This window comes from Taudactylus pleione, unplaced genomic scaffold (assembly GCF_031769625.1).
Source record: "Taudactylus pleione unplaced genomic scaffold, aTauple2 ptg000310l, whole genome shotgun sequence".
Taxonomy (NCBI): Eukaryota; Metazoa; Chordata; class Amphibia; order Anura; family Myobatrachidae; genus Taudactylus; species Taudactylus pleione.
The window spans coordinates 874,463-893,890 of NW_028284711.1; the positions used below are offsets into that span (position 1 = coordinate 874,463).

Consider the following 19,428-nt stretch of genomic DNA (forward strand, 5'->3'; position numbering starts at 1 on the left):
GTGCGTATCATTAGCAACTGCGACTCTGTGCTAATCAGAGGCAGGAGCACGCATTAGAGGAAAATCCATCGGGATGCATGCGCAGTGCCACTAGGATGCATGCGCTCACAAAAAACATAGGCCGCTTGCGTCCGACATCGCCACTGCATCCACCTCTGAATCGGGCCCTCTGTGAGCATAGAAGGTATCATGAATGCTCATCAACCATCGATGATTTGCCTGTGACGGTCAAAGGTGATATCCAATGGTTCTCCTCCTTCGATGGCTTAGAGGCCGCAATGTTTTTTTTTCCTCAAAAAAATGCTGGGCGCACAGAACTAAGCTCCACCCCTGATTGTAACTAAGCCCTAACCCTTCCCTGATTGGCTTGGTGGCCATCTAAACCCTGTCTGATCCCTAAATGTGCTTCCACTCCCCTCAGCAAGGATGGCTATCGATGGGTGCAACCTATTGATGGTTCCCTGTTGATTGTTTCAAGCCATCAATGTTTGAAGCCATCAACGGTCATCTCTAGAGCCATTGTACATTCTCCTCCCATACAACTAAGAAAGTGTAGAATGAAACTCACTGCATAGCACAGGACTTTTATAGTCATGGATCATGCCAGCTTGTCTTTTGCTTTGCCGAGTTTTAACATACAGTAGGTGTTTTTTAGCCTCAAACGCAAATCATAAATGTATTCAGTATTGGTGGCATTTCCGTTAATTTCCAATATAAACAGATAGATTTGCTCCTTAGTACCAATGAATATGCGAGGATCCAAACCCAGATGAATATTTAATTATTAGTTTCTGCACTTACACCAGCTCTATGCTAGGTGAACGAAATGCGTGAGAAATATGCTTCCCTTCCTCGTACGCACTCAGCCTCAGAATCGCATATAGCTTTTGTTAAATGCCTGAGACACGCCCACACAGCAGGGTGGTTCTGTGCGCTCGTATTTGTTGCCCTAAAATGCCCAATTTCATGAAGAGACAAATATGACCGAGTTCGGAGCAACTCAGATTAGGATGGAGATAGTGGATCATATAAACACTAGTCTACAGGTATATTCGGGGTAACCTCGACGCATTCCACAAAGTACTCGTCTCCTCCATGCGCAGGTGGCGGATGCAATTTAACAATGTATTATTATTTTAAAGTTGGTCAGTTGATACATTTTCCTTTTCTTGTGCTTAATTTCAATTATAGAATGTACATATAGGTAGATAATTGAGCTTCTGGGTATAATATTATGTTGTTTTTGTGTCTTGCAGGGACATCAATTATTGTTTTCAGAAGGATATAAATTACAACGCTTCCATATCGAAAAACTGCGTATTGGAGGATGGATTCTACAAATGCATTTTTAATACTATTAAATCATTTTCAAGTTACTACATGTGGGTAGAAATACAGCATCCGGTGGGCACATTGCAAACCCCCCCTGTGTGCGTTAGGCCTATCAATGTCGGTAAGTAAAGTCCTCATTAGTCGACAGGGTGCTAGTCTTCTGCCCACAAATGAGGCAGCCATTTTGTCTCGTGCTTTAGCAATGTCCTTGTAAATTTATAGTATGCATTCTCATCCCTCAAAATGGTCGTCTGCACTGTATAAAACAATGAGTGAGACAAGTCTTGCTGTTGGCACATTACCCTCAGGGTCACAGCTATGGCATCTACACATCACACACTTCATACACAGCCTAAACTTGTGAATTTGCGATCTCTCCTACTCTGGCACTCCCTCCCTCGCTTAGTCAGATTCTCTGCCAGTCTACCCAGCTTTAGACGTACCCTAATGACGCACCTTTATGCGAAAGCTTACCAGCGTTCCTCATAACCTGCCTGTCATCTCTACCCTTCCACCATGTATCATTCCCGGTTCATCCTTCTGTTCACCCCATCCCCTTAGCATGTAAGCTCTTGCAGGCAGGGCCCTCCTCCCTCCTGTTCTTCTCTAGCACCATCCGTGTCACCTTGTCATGTTCATATCATACATTACCTTCCAATAGTCCGGGTTATCAGACCTAGAAAGGGGTGGAGCTTATTAGGAAGCTAATGTTGCTTTGCAGGGATGGGTTGGGGGATTGTGGCGAGTCATACACAGCTCCGTATGTGGCCGTAAATAGCGAGTTTTAGCATATTGCGCATACGCAGAAGTAAATTTATGTATCTAGGGGCGAGCCGGACAAATGTTGGCCGGACCTCTTCTTGGGCGGGATGAACTAAAGGGGAAAATGCGGTAAGGGTTTTACTGCGTACCCCGTGTGTACAAAGCACTAGAATGCATCCCGGCGAGTAAGGCAATCTTCAGGTGGCTTTACCCAATAGCAGCCTAAGGGCTTCTTTTTGGGAAGCTCCCCCTGAGAAGGAGCCAATCAAATCCCGCCCATCACCCCCCGCAGCCCGAGGCCTTCAGCAGGACGCCAGAGGGACTTCTGGGTGTTAAACTCGGACGTCCCTCTATCCGAGGGCATTGCAAAGGACAGCTCTTACCGGGAGAGCAGTCCTTTGCGATATTCTAGGTACATACCGCGGTAATCCCGCCCCTTGTGTGAAATGGACGATTCAGGACGGCAACTGGGCAGCAATATTGTGGTCGCACGCAAGAGATCTGTGCGTGGGAGTGTATTACGCATCGCCACAGTCCACCATTTCTGAGAGCAGCCGTCATCACCAATATCCGCAGTTCCACCAATCCCATAAATGCCCATTCAGGAGCTGCAGGGAAACGGCTGAGATGGGAAATACTCTGAATCGCGCTTAAGTTTGCAAAGATGCAAAGTTCAGCCCGCCGCGCATGCGCAGTTCATCAAAAATCGGTAGATGAGGTCGCATTCGAACTAGGCACTAGCGTGTAACATAGAATCTGGGGCCTGATTCAGAGCCGGACGCTATTTGCAGTCGTTCGTTCAGAAAATAGGGGTGACTATTCAAATGAACCGTTCGCTCTTTGCGGTCTGTTCACGCCTCTAGGTCTGAACGAGCGAACAAAACTTGTGGTCGTTTTTTGGATAACTACGCCCCCTGGCCGCTCGCATCCTACGTCATGTCTGCTATTTATTAGATTAATCGAGTACATCGAACAGCGTATGAACTGCTCGCTATTCTTGTGGCTGGTTTTTCCTACCGCAATCTTGCGAGCAGTTCTGGCTATAAAATAACCCAGTGACGTGGTCAATGACGCTGCTGTTTTAATTATGCACACCCATAAAACGCCCGTTTTGACCTTTAAGCACGCCTGCGTTCGGATCTCCACTCCCCGTTTTCAAGCACCCTCCCCTGTTAACACCCACATACGCCTCTTTCTGTCACTCAAAATAGCAGGCATTCGCTATTTTGTGAGCACACAATTTTCGGCCGCACTGACTGGTTCACGCATGCGTATTACGATCCGTATGCATGCGCAGTTGGGCAAACATCGCTCGGAGCGAACGAGCAGCCACTTGCGTCCGGCTCTGAATCAGGCCCCTGGTCCACTGTGTTCAAAGATATGTATGTACGTATGTCCATTTGGCGCCACCTGCTGGTGATCAGTGAAAGTTCAATAAAAACAGGATTTGGCATAATTGACAACTTTCTGGATGACCCCTCTGGGAGGGGGCAGCCCAGTCGGCACACCGTGGGGCATGACGCGGCATGGTAACATGTCGACATTGGCATATAGCAGGTTAATTTAGGAGACGGGTGCCCTGTGTCTGTCACTGATTAGCACCTAAAAAGCAATTTTAGGACTTGTGATTTATTGTTTATTAGCCGCAGAACTCACTGTTACACTACAGTTATTACTTTATTCATCGGGTATAAAATTGTTTCTGTATACTGTGTTTGGCCAGTATATGGCAAGGAGAGTCCTAATAAGGAAATCAAACTACAACGTGACCTCTCCCTGCTTTGTACATAGTGAAGCCCTACACTCCATTAATAGATAGAGTCGAGATGACAGCAGGAACTGAACATTTACATGTGACCTGGGAAAAACCGAAATTCGCCCACTTCGATTTGATGTACCAACTTCGTTATCGGGTGCAAGGCCAAGAAACCGAATGGCAGGTACTGATTTTTTTTTTTTTTTTTTTTTACTTTGAAACACAAAAATTTGATTTTTATTTTTTTTTCACCAATTTTTATTTTAATACCTATTTTTATTTTTTTCTCTAAAGGGTTATGACGCATTCATATTAGTTTAATTTATTGTACTTGTTTACCTACATATTTTATGCTATGCATTGCTTTAGTGCTCCAGCTTTCAGAAGTTATACACCATCTAGACAAAAGTGATTGGACACTGGCAGCAAATAGACCAACGAGATATTAGTGACGTCAGTACTGTGTAGGGCCACCACGTGCAGTGATTACTGCAGACGCCCTTCTTGGCAAACTGCCCACAAGTTCCTGGAGAACAGCAGGCGGTATGTTTTGCCATTCCGCCTTAAGGACCTGATTCAGTACGGATCGCTATTGCGGTTGCGATTACTCACGCAGATCTGCTGCGGAAATATGCTAATGACTGCAATCGCAATGCCGCCGCACATCCAGCATAGAAAGCCCCACAACTGTTATCTCACATCCATAATACATGGCCGTCCTGTGTATACATCGGGGACATCAAGCAACATCGGCCCCTCACGCACCAATTACAGCAGGTCTGACCTTACTCAGAGATTTGCTAACCTCGTCGCGCACAGTGAGTACTCAAGCTGCGTATACCGTTGCAATGGCTAATTTATGCACGCCCATGTAGCAGCGTTCACACGGACAGGCACGCCTGCATTTCTCCAACCACAACCCTCGTCACCACCCCTAAACGCTGACCTGACGTCGCTCACTCTGCGATGGCTTTGTGTCACCACTAGTGATCGCAGAGCAATCACAATGCGAACTCACCAACGAGCATTGCGATGCGTGCGCATTACGCAGCAATCGGCCGGCTGCGTAGGCTATTGCAATAGCGATCCATGCTGAATCAGGCCCTAAGTACAGTGACCAACTGTGACACTGAAGGAGGACGAGTCGGCCTAGAACGCACCCGTCACTCCAGTGCGCCCCAGAGGTTCTCAATGGTGTTAAGATCTGGACTCTGAGCTGGCCAGTGCATCCGGGTTACCAAATTTTCTATATACCAGCCCAGCGTCGCCCTGGAAACATGACCGGTGACATTGTCGTCCTGATAACAAACATTTGTTGTTTCCGTAGTAATGCAAGTGCATGGGCCTCTCTATAAAGTGTTCTTGTCGAAACCGCCACATTAGTGGCCAGTTGGAACCCGTGTGCAGTGGTATGCATTTCGCTTGCACGAGGTTGTATAATCACTTTTGTCTACATAGTGATCATCAGGTGGAGTTGATTATTCGCGTTGTGGTGGGTAACAACACAAAGATGCTCTCTCACATACAATGTATCCAATTAAGAAGGCAGAGCAGTTCTGTGTCATATCCTAGGGCAACGGAAATAAACAACTGTATCTGATGATATAAATCTAGAGCTCAAAAGCACAGAGGAAGCTAGACAGATATTCTTGCACAAATGTGCATGTTTATAAGCACACAGAATGGATCTGTGCAGGGTTGGACAGGCCCACTGAGGTGCCAGGGAAATACCTGCTGGGTTTCCTGACCCCCAGAAGAGGGCCCCGCCTCCTTCTCTAGGGGTCAGGTTTCAGACTGTGCACTAGCATTATACATTGTCGTTACTCTATTAGAGGGTTAGTTACCTGGTGGAGCAGGATAACAGACACGGGTGCTGGGTTTGCTTCTACAAGGGTGAGTGAAAAATTATCCGCACTTTGGGCCTGATTCAGAGCTGGACGCTCTGACAAAGCGCACGCTCTGAATCAGGGCCGTCCCTCTTGTTTTTCAGAGTGGCCTCCTGGCCGCTCGCATAGCTGTGGGTGATCACCTACAGCTATAGCGAGCGGCCAGGAAGATGGTCGCGATGGTCAAGACCATCGGGCTTGCGACGAGACCCTTGACTCGTCTCGTTGCCGCAAGCCCTAGAGTGCTTTCGGCTCTAAAAGAGCCAAAAGCACTCCCACTGACATCACTTGTGATGTCAGTGGGGCCGGCCCCAGACGGTAGGCGTTCCCATGGGAACGCCTCCGTCTGGGCAGCCGCACCCCCGGTCCGCCCACCAAAGGGGGCATGATGTCACTCAACATCGACAGCACGCCCCCTTTGGTGCGAGACCCGGAGTGACGGTTTGCCCGTCACTATCCGGGTCTCGCGCATGCGCACGACGGAGCCGGCTCCGTCGTGCACATGCGCACTGGGCCACCATCGACCCGCTTGCGAGTGCATAGTGCTCGCGAGCGGGTCTGAATCAGGCCCTCTGGCTGTAGAATTTCTTTTAATCAACTTTCAGAAAAGACAAATGCATTATTTTTTGACAAAGGGCCGTATTCAATTAGGGAGCGAAAAGTCCGTGCTGGACTTTTTTTCCGGGGATAAAGTATGGGGCGCGCGCCCGCTTTATCCCCGTATTCAATTTGGAGCCGGCGAAAAACGGGAGCCTGCGGAAAGGTAAGTATCGGGGAAAATAGGGGATTTTTCGTGAATTCATCCTGGGACCCCCCTAATGATGTCCAGACATGGGGGATCACTGTGGGTACCCCCGATTTCCTCTGCTGATTGTAATTAGGGTTTTTAAATAGCCGCGGCGGGTGCTTTTTTGCGGCTATGAAGAAGTGGTGAAGAATAGCACTTTTTTTTGGTAAAAAAATATCTTTCAAATTTGGGGTACATGAAAATGGGGGTAAGCATATTTTTAAGTCCCTAAAGTTAATTTTAAACATTCTGCAAAAATTTACCTGCCACTACTCTGCGCAAGGAAGAAAACACCTGCCGCATACAGAATTAATTTATCTAGTTTGGCACTTTGTTCCCCTATTTTTGTTTTTTTCACCCCCAAATTTAAAGTTAAATTTTTGTGGTGTCCCGATTTTTTTTAAAACTTTTTATGACACAGATTTTTTTTAAATGATAGTACCAGGGGTGCAGGCAAATTTTTTTAAGCCTGCACCCCTAAACCCCAATTCTGCATTATTTTCGCTATGTTAAAAAAGTCTTTGAATTTGAATACGGGAATAATTCAAATAGGTGAAAATGACATCATCGGCGATAATTTATCGCCGTTTCCGACTTTTCACAGCCTAATTGAATACCCCCCATAATCTCCCTGCTTTTCAATATACTTTGTCAGGGCCGCAACCAGGATTGTTGTCACCAGGGGCAAGCAGCAATTCGGTGCCCCCCCCTGCCATAACTACATGTACTTGCCCGCTGTGCCACCTCCTTAATCTGGTCCTGGAGTTGTATACATAGGGGGTGGGGGATCATCTGAATATATAGGGGTGGGTCAGCGTCAGCTGTATACATGGGGGGGAGTGGCTCAGCTGTACACATAGAGGGGGCTCAGCGGTATAGGTGGGTTTCAGCTTTATACATAAGTGTCCCAGCTGTATATTATACACAAAGCAGGCGCCCAGGCACTTTCCAACTCCCCAGCTCATGTGGGTCCCGCACCTGCCTGCAGCCTCATAACAGGAAGTAAACACACGGCTCCAGCAGTCACTCAGAGCTTCCCGCTGGAAACTACACTTCCCAGAGGCCTCTGCGTCCGGGTGTGCAGTCAGCAGACCCTGCCCCGGGGAGGTGTCAGAGCAGGGGAATGACAGTGGGATGGCTGTGGTTGCTATGGCAACCTGGTTTGCCTTTCCACCCTGGACCCGGTTGCAATGCGGGAGAGAAGAGAGCACTACTATCGGCTGGAGGTGAGCTGACATCACCGGTCACATGACAACTCATCTCGGCGCTCGGGAAACGTGCCCCATTATCCCTCCATAGTTGCAGCCCTGACTTTGTATATCTGTCAACAAACTTTCGTATTCCCTCTTTAAAAAATGTTTTAGGCTGAGCTGTGAGCCACGAATGCACCGCTGTCTTCACCTCTTCATCAGACGTGAATCTTCGTCCTCTTAAGACTTCTTTCAGGGGACCAACATAATCCACTGTCACTCATCTATCCAACAGAATCAGTTCACGTGCACGCTCAATGTTCTTATCAGTCGTGGACGTGGACGGGCGTCCGGCTCTTCCTTCATCGTGGACACTTGTGCGACCTTCTTTGAACTTCTCTATCCATTCATACACACTTCTTCGCTACAAAACACTTTCTCCATACTGAGCACAAAGTCTTCGATAAATATCGGCTCCAGACACACTCACAGTACTTTGTAGGTCCATCATGTGCAGTGATTACTGCTGACGCCCTTCTTGGCAAAATGTCCACAAATTCATGGACACCAGCAGGCAGTATGTTTTGCCATTTGCCTTAAGTACAGTGACCAACTGTGACACTGAAGACAGTCGAGTCGGCCTAGAAGCTCTAGAACGCACCCGTCACTCCAATTTGTCCCAGAGGTTCTCAGTGGGGTTAAGATCTGAACTCTGAGCTGGCCAGTCCATCCGGGGTACCGAATTTTCTGTACACCAGTCCAGCGTTGCCCTGGCAACATGACAGGTGGCATTATCGTCCTGATAAAAAAAACATTTGCTGTTACCATAGAACCGCCACAGTGTAGGGAGCAAAGCGTTATCGAGAACATCTCTATACTTCTCAGAGTTAAAGTGATCATGCATTACAACTAGTGGACCCAGGCCAAACCAGCTGAAATGCGGGGATGTCCAATCACTTTTGTCTACATAGTGTATATGTGTGCAAGTACCAATGTGATAGTAAAATGTAAACATACAAATGAGACACATGTAAGGACAGGGCTGCCATCAGAAATTGTGGGGCCCAGGACTGACATAATCGGCAGGTCCCCCCCTCCAGCACCAGCCTGTCTCTCCAGTCCCCTTGTGTGTTTCCAGCCCCAGCATCTCTCTAGCCCTCTTTTGTCTCTCCAGCCACTTTCTTTGTCTCCAACGCAGCTCCACAGTGTCTGTCCAGTTCCCTTCTGTCTCTCCAGCCCCCTTCTGTTTCTACAGCCCCAGCATGTCTCTCAGGCCCCCTTCTGTCTCTATAGAACCAGCATGTCTCTCTACAGCCCCCTTCTGCTTTGCCAGTGTCTTCTGTCTTCATAGCTCCAGCGTCAGTGGCATAACTTCATCCCAGACGCCCAGAGGCAAGTTATAATTTGGTGCCCTCCCCTGTCACAGCCACTGACACTGTAATGTAGCAATTTGCGTGCAGTCAGGCTGTAGATAGATGAGGGCAGCAGCTGATGGTCCGACATGGAGATCGCCACTAGTGTATGGTGACTCCTCCGGTGCCGGGAAGGGGTGCCGTGTATTGGGCGGCCGTGGCGGTACACTCCAGGTACATAGTTACAGCCCTAAGTGGGGTGAATATGTTGTGGACAATGGAAGAGGTGCCCCTATAGAGCCGGAGCCCGGCGGCAGGCACCTCCATTGTCTCCCATAGTTCTGCCCCTGCCCAGCGTGTCTCTCCAGCCCCCTTCTGTCTCTATAGCCCCAGCATCACTCTCAGGCCCCCTCCTGGCTCTGTGCCCTAGCGTGTTTTTCTAGGCCTTCTGCCTCTCCAACTCCAGACCACTATCATTTACTTTCCTTATCCTATCTTCCGGCTGTTCTTCACTCAGCGGCTCTGCTCCTGTAAGTGGCGCGGCGTGACGTAATGACGTCACGCGCTACACCACATTAAAGGAAAAAAACTTTATTGAACCGTGGCTCGCCGGAACTTAAGAGAGGGAGCAAGTGACAGGGCTCCCAGGACCCCGTACATGTGGCTGCCTGAGAATCGGCCTGGCACAGGGGGAACCAGGGGCTGTGGCATGCGACTGACAGGAAGCGGGGCCCGGCCCAGTGGGAATCTGCCCCTGGCAGAAGGAGCCTCTGTCTGTCCGGGCCCGGGACTCCAGTGCCAGCAGTCCCCCCCCCGATGGCCGCCCTGAAGTAGGATGCCCCCAGTGCCCCCTCTATCATGAGTACTTTAGGAGGTAAAGAATACTTCAATGAGCAGTATTTTAAGAGAAGCATGTAAATGCACAAAATACTGTATAAGCAATGTTGTGGTGCTAAAATGCTATCACGATGGACCTTAAAGATAATGAACTTTTCATGTGCACCAGCATCCTGCAAAATTAGGCGCACATTGTCCCAAAAAGCGCAATATATGTGCTATACGCTATGGGGAGTATGGTGGGGGGCAGTGCCAGATTAACAGGACAGCCGGGGCGGTTGCCCAGGGTCCCCCACACATGGGTGCCCTCCAACACATAGCTACGTCACCAGCTTGTGGGAGCACTGTGGCATAATACTAACTGGGGGATCTGATCTGTGTGGCATAATATGAACTGGGGGCACATTAGTGGTGCTGGCAGCATCTACACATAAAACAGTTTTAATAACATCACCACTGACAATTTTATTGGTAGGAACCCCCACAAGTCAGGTGCCCCAGGGTCCCACCAAACTTAATCCAGCTCTGCCGGGGATAGGTATGAAAAGAATAGTTGGGCATTGGTATAATGATGCCATTTGCATCATCAGGTTGGTCAGGACAAGGCATACAAGGGCACCAGCTTGCAGAGCGACCGTTTCACAAGATGTCCGCGCCTCGGCAGATGTAGGATCTGCGCTTGGTTTACTCCAAGAGGTGTGGGTGACAGTGTTAGTAGTAAATGCTAAAGTAACAGAACACAGAGCCTGATTCAGACCCAGTCGCAAACGCTGAGTGCTCGCAACCGGGTTGATGGTGGCCCAGAGCGCATGCGCACGGTGGAGACGTCTCGCACCAAAGAGGGCGTGCTGTCGATGTTGAGTGACAGCACCCCCCCTTTGGTGGGTGGGTCAGGGGGGGTGGCTGCCCAGACGGAGGCGTTCACATGGGAACGCCTACCGTTTGGGGGCGGCCCCACTGACATCACAAGTGATGTCAGTGGGAGAGCTTTCGGCTCTGTTTGAGCCGAAAGCTCTCTGGGGCTTGCGGCCACGAGACCCTACCACAAGGGTCTCGTCGCAAGCCCGATTGTCGCGATGGTCAAGACCATCGCGACCATCATCCTGGCCACTCGCAATAGCTGTTGGTGGCTCTGTCAGAGCGTCGGGCTCTGAATCAGGGCCACAATTCATACCCAATACAGTCTGTCTATGTCTGGTCAGTGTAGTAATAAAAAACACAATTGTGCTTCCCATGTAAAAGGTAAATACATAATGACAGTAATGACTAAGCTCAAATAAATGCAAACGTTCTATGACTTACACTTGTAAAGATCAAATGGGAATCTGCTTCCTGATGTGGACTGAATGCTAATATCACTGCTATAAAGCAAACAGATTGCAGCAGCCACTTATAGTAATAGTATTTGCACACCCTGGCTGTGCCTTGCCCAAACTAACATGTGACCTCCGATCTCTTCCAACTCCCTAAGCGCAAATTGCTGTAGGAGCGAATCCTTACTCAATGAATCCTGCTGCAGGTGACTTCCGATGGTGGCGAAATCAACCGATGGAGTGTAAAACTTCTGAGGGATACACACACGTGTCAATAGGTCGACCTATTGCCTGTCAATCATCTGGTGTTGACCTATTGCATGTCCACCATCTGGTGTCGACCTATCGACTGGTGATCTTCCATCCGGATACTGTCTATGTATATTATCTATATAATAGTTTCAGAAGGTCTGTCCTGTCCAGTCTCCTCAATGCATTATAACATTTTCATTATGCTACCATCCCAGAACTAGTGCAGAGGGTTGTGGGCTACACATAAAGATGAGGGCAAATTATCTGCACAGAGAGTATGCACCTTAAAGAATAAAAAGTTTATAAGTATACAGCATGTCATATGTGCAAAAGAACTGGGTGGGATTTTACGTGCCGCAAATATGCCTATACGAATGTATGTGACATTGTGCCCACTGAGCTCCCTTGGCACATGGACACTGTCCCACGGAAGTCACTGGCATGGGCTGTTTCTTTTTCCGAAGTGATTCCTGGACCAAGGTAAAGTGCCCACTAGTGTTCCTTTTCTGTGATCCCTCGGTACCCCAATAGGCCAGACCAGGGCCGAAACTAGGATATCTGTCACCCGGTGCAGTAATTTTGCGCCCCCCTCCCTTCCCATACCTAGATTTTGTCCTTGCTCCTCCATAAGGCAGTGCACTAGTCAGACGTCCCTGGTATAATGACTTACATTATTCCACACACCATAATGCCCATTGCACATTATGCCACCCACTGTAATGCCTTTTACCAATTTGTCACTTACATATTTTCTCAACACCATTTTATGCACCACAGTAAGGCTTCTAATTACTTTAAAATTGCCTGCTCGTTGTCAGGGGTTTTATGCTCATTACCAGAGGTTCCATGCTTGTTGTCGGGGGTTTCATGCTCGTTGCCAGGGGGTTTCAGGTCATTACCAGAGGTTCCATGCTTGTTGTCGGGGGTTTCATGCTCATTGCCAGGGGGTTTCATGCTCATTGCCAGGGGGTTTCATGCTCATTGCCAGGGGGTTTCATGCTCATTGCCAGGGGGTTCACGGGAGAAGATGCAGCTTTCGGGAGTCAGCCCTTTTTCACCCCCTGCATTCCGGCACCCGGTGCACGTGCACCTCTAGCCCCCCCCTAGTTGCGGCCCTGGGTCAGACTGGGCATGCAGATCGCCACCTGTGGATGAGCTACAGATCTTTAGCGATAGTCTTTGTAAGTAATACATGGAAGCCACATTCAAACACTTGTATTTTCCAGGTTATAGATATTTACAAGAAAACATTCGCCTATATCCGTGAAGTCGATGGCTGTGAACCTTACACTGTGCAGATCCGCTGTAGAACTATTAACGTCTCCGTATACTGGAGTGACTGGAGCAATCCCATCAACACAGTGATTAAAGATTTCAGAGGTTAGTTCCCTTAATACAGTTTTATATGAAAGAAATGTGAATAAATTCGCAAGTCATATTTTTTATTTTTTTTATTATTTTTCAGCACCTTTAAAAGGACCAGACTTTTGGAGAATTATCCAGAAAAATGTTATACAAAAAGGAGACAATATTACATTAGTTTGGCAGGTAATACATTTATATTTGATTTTGTGCATAATGACTAAAGCATATATTGTACTGTATTTAAATAAAATATGACAACATACAGATGTGCCACATACATCTATTCTCCGTGAGCTACAAGTCACATTACACATCCCGTATAACTCGGTAGCACCAAGTGTCTTTTTTCCTTATAATGCATCTTATTCCCAAAGCGATGCGAATAGGATGCACACGCAGCTTATGCTGATTAAAATGATATGCGGCATGCCTGTATTCTGTGTGCGGTTGCATCTACATGCGAAATGCTACGTTACAGCGTCAGCGGCTGTCTCACTGTAACGTAGCATTTCTCATGCAGATACACCCGCACTAGCACACAGAATATAGGCATGCCGCATATCATTTTAATCAGCAGAAGCTGCTTGTGTATCCTATTCGTGTTGCTATTTGAATGAGGTGTACGATGCATTTTAAGGGAAAAAGTTGCATGGAAAGAAGCTCGGCGCTATTGAGTCATGCCACGGCTTGGCGCGACTAGAAGGACTGTTTAGCGCACAAGTAGCTAGGTTTATTTGGACACGTCTGTACTGCTAACTACTTAAACTCAGTGGGGTAAATTTACTAAAGTGAGAGTTTTTAGAAGTGGAGATGTTGGCTATAGCAACCAATCAGATTCTACTTAACATTTAAATAGGACCTTCTAAGATAATAGCTAGAATCTGATTGGTTGCTATGGGCAACATCTCCACTTCTAAACACTCTCACTTTAGTAAATTTACCCCAGTGAAGACTATATATAGGCAAAAAGCACAAATAAATACAGCAAGCAATGCAAATAAATACGACACTTGTCACTTGTATAATACCTGTAAAATATAGTTATGTTGTTATGTTTCCAGCCGCTGCAGAGGGAACAGTTACTGTGCAGCGTCAGAGGATACGAAGTTCTGCTTGAAGTGTCTAAGACGCTCATCTGGTCTCAGTACATTGGGACCACCACAAATTACACCTTCACTTTGCAGCACAGCTCGGTTACGGTGACCGTCCGGGCCCTCAACTCTCTCGGCCATTCCAAAGTGAACCGCAACTTAACGCTGTCCGAGAAAATGAGCGCAGGTAATACGTGGGATGGACTGCGGCATTTGTGGCCATTGTGAAATTAGGAGAGCAAAACAATTGACATTGTGTGAAAATATGATGGTTACAAGTATAGAATTCTCAAATCACTTTAAAACTCCATTTTCGTATATTGCATCCAGCGCACGCTGCTTATGGAGACGCCTAGAGTAACGTGTGGATGCTGCAGGGCTACAAAACACTAAGGACCTGATTCAGACCCGCTCGCTCGATGCGTATGCAAATTTGGGAAGGCAGGCGATCGCACGCCAAGGCATTAGCTCGCCCACTATGTCTTGGCATGCGATCGCTTTGTGCATGCAGATACCCACCAGCCTGTCTTAAGATGCCCACTTGCGCACGTCATCTCCAGGAAGTGTATGCAACCATCGGTACATCGGGTAACATCAAATGTGATCGCAGCACTTGTGGCTGACCATACCCTACCACAAACACTGCGAGCACTTCAGTGTAAAAACCAGCCAGGTGACATGTACTATCTATGACCCTGCCTCTAAATTATGCACGCCTCTGAAACGGCGTTGAGGAGACGCTCAGGCACGCCTGCGTTCGCACCTCCACTCCCCCGTTATTAATGGCCAGCCCCTGTCACCACCCACAAACGGCTTCTCCTGTCACTCACTTTGCTGGGCTGTCTATGCGCAGCAAGCGAACGCTTTCCGATCTCTCGCACTGGTTCGCGCATGTGCACTGCGATGCGTACGCATTTGCGCACAATGCGAAAATCGTCCGGCTACGAGCGAATGCATACTAGTGAGCGCGTCTGAATCAAGTCCTAAGTGAAAAAAAGCCAAAAAAAAATCTTAAAATTACAACTTTGATGCCCTCATACAGTGTTTGCAGGAGTTACTCCATAAAGGATAGCTCCAATCATAACTGAAACTTTGGGTTTCTGCGGAATAGCATAAGTTAAATACTATTGCAGGACATTATTAGATGCGTACCGGTGTGCCTCTTAATCTGATGCAGTGCCACATTAACAACAGATGAACAAGGGGCATAATGTGAACAGACCCGTAGAGAGCTAGTCCGGGGCCACGGTACTTTTCAGGGCATGGCCTAATCGAGGGGGGCGTGGTCATACCCCCCCACCAGGCAGAGGAGAATGCTCCTGCTGCTCAGTACCAGCAGTCTCCAACAAGCTCGGGTAATTAGTACATGTTCCCAACCCCTCTCAGCACCCCTGAATGTGAACTGGGGTTTTTATGTGGTATAATGGGGACTGGGGGCACTACAGTGTGTTTGACACATGACACTTTCTAATACCATCGCCAGCATATCATCTTCACAATTTTATTGGTACTGTTCCCACACAAGTTAGTTGCCTTGGGGCCTCCACAAACCTTAATCCGGCCCTGATCTGGTGCTTCCCCTTACATTTGGGGACTTCTGATGAGCTGCCTTGGGTAGGATCGAGTAGAGTCTTCCAAAGTCCTGGACTGTCCACCAACAACACTCTACCGGCAGGAGCAAGGATAGCCTTGCAGGACTGTGGCATATATTGGGGAAGTCAGGGGGATCACCAGACCCCCTGTTAAGTAATGTTGAGCATTAATCTTTCAAATATTGGATTTCACCCCAAACCTGAGTTTACAATTCTTGGTGGCATTCTTCCCTAAACCTTTATAGTGACATTCCTATTTAGTGTATATATACCCTCTAGCATATGACAAGGAAGAATTGTAACAAATTGTCCCAGGTCCGTAGGGTCACCGCTCTGATATGCTGCAGGTCTGCTCGGGTATGGGGGGTGTGGCTAAATCTGGTAGGTGTGGACATGCCCCCTTCAGAAAAAACTCATCATCTGATCCAGGCCCCCGTTGGGCCCGAGTAATCTGTACCCCCCGTCCTCTTGGCACCCCTGCTGATATATTTAACTATGTCCCCCTTATTGCTGAATCCATGCCCTACAACAACAGGCCTTGCCTGTCACGGCCAGGGTATTTCAGCATGGCGCTAGGCGGTGTTACCTGTGAGGTCGTTGTGGCGCGGGCTGTCTGGTGGCGGAGCTGGTGTCTGGCGGGGGGCTTTGGCTGCGTGCGTTGTTGTGCGGCCCTGTTGTCACTCTGCGCTGGTGAGGCCTGGCGGCGTCTCCATTCCGTTTGGCATGGGCACCGCCATCTTGCCTTCTGGCCATGTGATGCGGCTGGCCAATCCTGGTGAGTCACATGTTCCCTCCGGCCAGTAACAGCACAGCATGGGGTATTTAGGAAGGGTCAGTGCCTTCCTTCTTTGCCAGTGCAACGTGTATCTCAGCCTAGCTGAGAGGGAGTTCTCTGTGCTTTCCTGTTCCTGTGAATTTGCTGTCTGCCAGTCTGCCTGTCAGCTCCTAGTTCCCACTGGACTACCCCGTTACCTCCACCACCCTTGCCCATACCTGAGTGCCTGAGCCTGCTGACATCCTGCGCTTCAGCTCACTACCTGCATACCTGGCTTGATTATTTTCAGTTTCACTACCTGCACACCTGGACAGCTCTAATTGTTTCTACTTGGACATTAACCCTTTTGCTCCCACCACAGAACTCTTGTGCACATTTATATTTTCCTGGACTTTTATTTACTGCCACATTATATGTCTACTCAAGCACTTATTAAAAATCCTAGTTTTATTTACAAATCTACTTCTGTGATTGCTCCTGCTACCACCCCGGGTCCACAAACAACCCAGAACATAACATTGCCCTTTTAACAATTGTGGCTGTCCTGCCATAAACGGGACTGTTGGTTCTGCCATAAACGGGACTGTTGGTAGGTCTAGTACACACATCATAGCTAGGACCTCAGTGCTGTCTCTTCGTCTGTCTGTCTTGTCTTCCCAGCCTCTGAACCTTCCATACAGGCCTGGGTAATATTTATCATCCAACACTGGATGTTTTCTGCACAACAAATCTTATTCTTATGTATTACAATAATATATTATAAGCACTGGTTCCAATTACATAGGAGAGCTGACAAGGGGCCTGCAGGGTCATTTGCCCCAGGGACGCAGATGGCAGAGAGTGTGGGTCTTCTGGCATGGGCAATACGTCCTTCAGTCTTGCACTGTGCATAGACTCTATGTAGCCGTACAGCTGTTTTCCGGCCTGTAATAGTCCCTACAGGCAGCCGTATTGTAGATTTCCCCACAGGAGAATAATTCATCACTCAGCGCGCAGGGGGAGGGGAGGTGGGGGGGGTCCCAGCTGCTAACTTTACGTATTTGGCAGCACGGACTGTTATTGTATTCATGTGGGGAGTAAACATCCACAGATATATTTTATTTTTATTTTATTTTTTTAATTCAGTTGCTAAATTTCTTTTGGCATATAAATAAGTCATTATAGTATGATTTATAGAATGAGACTTATTTTGTGTAAAGTTATATAATGTTAGGTTCAGTAGTTGTACAAAAAAAAGCTGAAATGTTCATTACTTTATTTCCTGAATAAGCAAATCAAAACTTGGAACTCAGGGCCTGATTCCGACCCGCTTGCTAGATGCGTATGCAAATTTGGCAAGGCAGGCGAACTAACGGCAAGACATTAGCACGCCCACTATGTCTTGCCGTGCGATCGCTTTGTGTATGCAGACGCCCACCAGCCTGTCTTAAGACGCCCACTAAAGCACGTCATCTCCAGGAAGTGTTTGCAACCATCGGTAACATCGAGCACCATCAGATAAATACGCAGCACTTGTGGTTGACCATACCCTACCACACGCACTGCGAGCAAAATTCGGCCAGATGACGTGTACTATGACGCTGCCTCTTAATTATGCACATCTCTGAAACGGCGTTAAGACGCTCGGGCACGCCTGCGTTCGCACCTCCACTCCCCCATTTCTAGCGGACAGCCCCTGTCACCACCCACAAACGGCTTCTCCTGTCACTCATTCAGCCGGGCAGTCTATGCGCGGTGAGCGAACGCTTCCTGATCGCTTGCTCTGGTTCGCGCACGCAGGATGCAAACATCGGCTGTCTGCATGCGAACGCTTCCTAGCTAGCGGGTCTGAATCAAACCCAGAGTTCTTGAACCTCTCATTAGCTGTCCTGGGCCAAAGTTTATGTTTCATAAGATACATTTTATTATAAAGGCTCTTTTGAGTTCCTTCTTTCCTAAATACTACATATATGTATAAATAATAGATATATAAGTATATATAATGTATATATAATTGTTTTTCTATAGCTCTACCCCTAATGGCTCCTCCCACAGTTCCAGAACCTATTTTCCCAGAAAAATAGCCCTGTATATACGAATATATATAATTATATATATATATATATATATATATATATATATATTTGCTGTCTTTTGGGGGTTTACTAATCTGGCAATTGCTGTAGATGATAAATTTGCATTAACCCACAGCAGCCAACCAGAAAGTATCTTATATTTGTTTACGGTATCTTAGAGAGTGAAAGCAAATGGCTGATTGGTTGCTCTGGTTTCGCGAAAAAGTTGCACCTAAATGCAATGATTATTTGGCTTAATGTGGGCAAAGAATTATACCTAATATTATAGGCTTTATCTAATTTGCATAGTCGCTCCCCTATTCCTGCCAATGTGCGCTATATTTGTAAGTGAATGAATGCGCTAAACGATACAGCCGCCAATGAGATGACAGGCATAGGTGTGGGAATTAACGCTGTTATATGTGATTTATTGCCCAAATGTCCAGCCTGTAATCAGATGTGTTATTCCCCCTCCAAGTGAAGGCAGTTGAGTCGCTGGATGTGTACCTACTAAACAGCAGTGCAGTGGTAGTATGGAACTTGTTTTCTGCTGCGTATGATCCTCTGGAGCTCGTTCTGGAGTGGAGGAACCTTCGCGAAAAAGAACAAGTGATCTGGGCATTTATTTCCCCTAACGCCAGCAAATATTACATTGAAGGTGCGTATGAACAGTCCACCATCGTTGTCACAGTTCAAATGTTATTTTGCCAATGCAACATAATGATGAACATTTCTAGATTCATTGTATATATATATATATATATAACAATATACATTGATAGAGATATAAATGGGTTATTTAACATTATAGAGGTTAAAAAATATTGAAGCGAGAGGCGCAATTGGATGTTTGTGGGTTGTGTCCCCTTAATTAGCTACAACTTTTTATACTTCTCTGGTAAAATCCTCCTCACAGGGACAACATATAAAAAAAGTAATTAGAGTAAGGGGACATTGGGATGACTAATGGTCATCATCGACCTCCTTTGTGCAGGTGTAAATACAGTCTTCCATAGAAAGCGTATGCGGATGACACTGACACTCGATCCCCAGTGCCACCAGCCTTCAAACCAAAAACACCTCC

The 19,428-nt window shown here is 47.3% G+C and overlaps 1 protein-coding gene across 1 annotated transcript in view; it reads left to right on the plus strand.

The window, feature by feature from the left end:
- The window catches only part of LEPR (leptin receptor), a 100,285-nt gene that overhangs the window by 68,587 nt on the left and 12,270 nt on the right, over positions 1–19,428 (plus strand). Inside the window, exons 10-15 of the mRNA XM_088442373.1 lie at positions 1,257–1,453; positions 3,886–4,034; positions 12,694–12,847; positions 12,933–13,015; positions 13,894–14,110; positions 18,823–19,002. Of these exons, the coding sequence (XP_088298499.1) occupies positions 1,257–1,453; positions 3,886–4,034; positions 12,694–12,847; positions 12,933–13,015; positions 13,894–14,110; positions 18,823–19,002 (980 nt within the window). The remainder of the gene's footprint in view (positions 1–1,256; positions 1,454–3,885; positions 4,035–12,693; positions 12,848–12,932; positions 13,016–13,893; positions 14,111–18,822; positions 19,003–19,428) is intronic.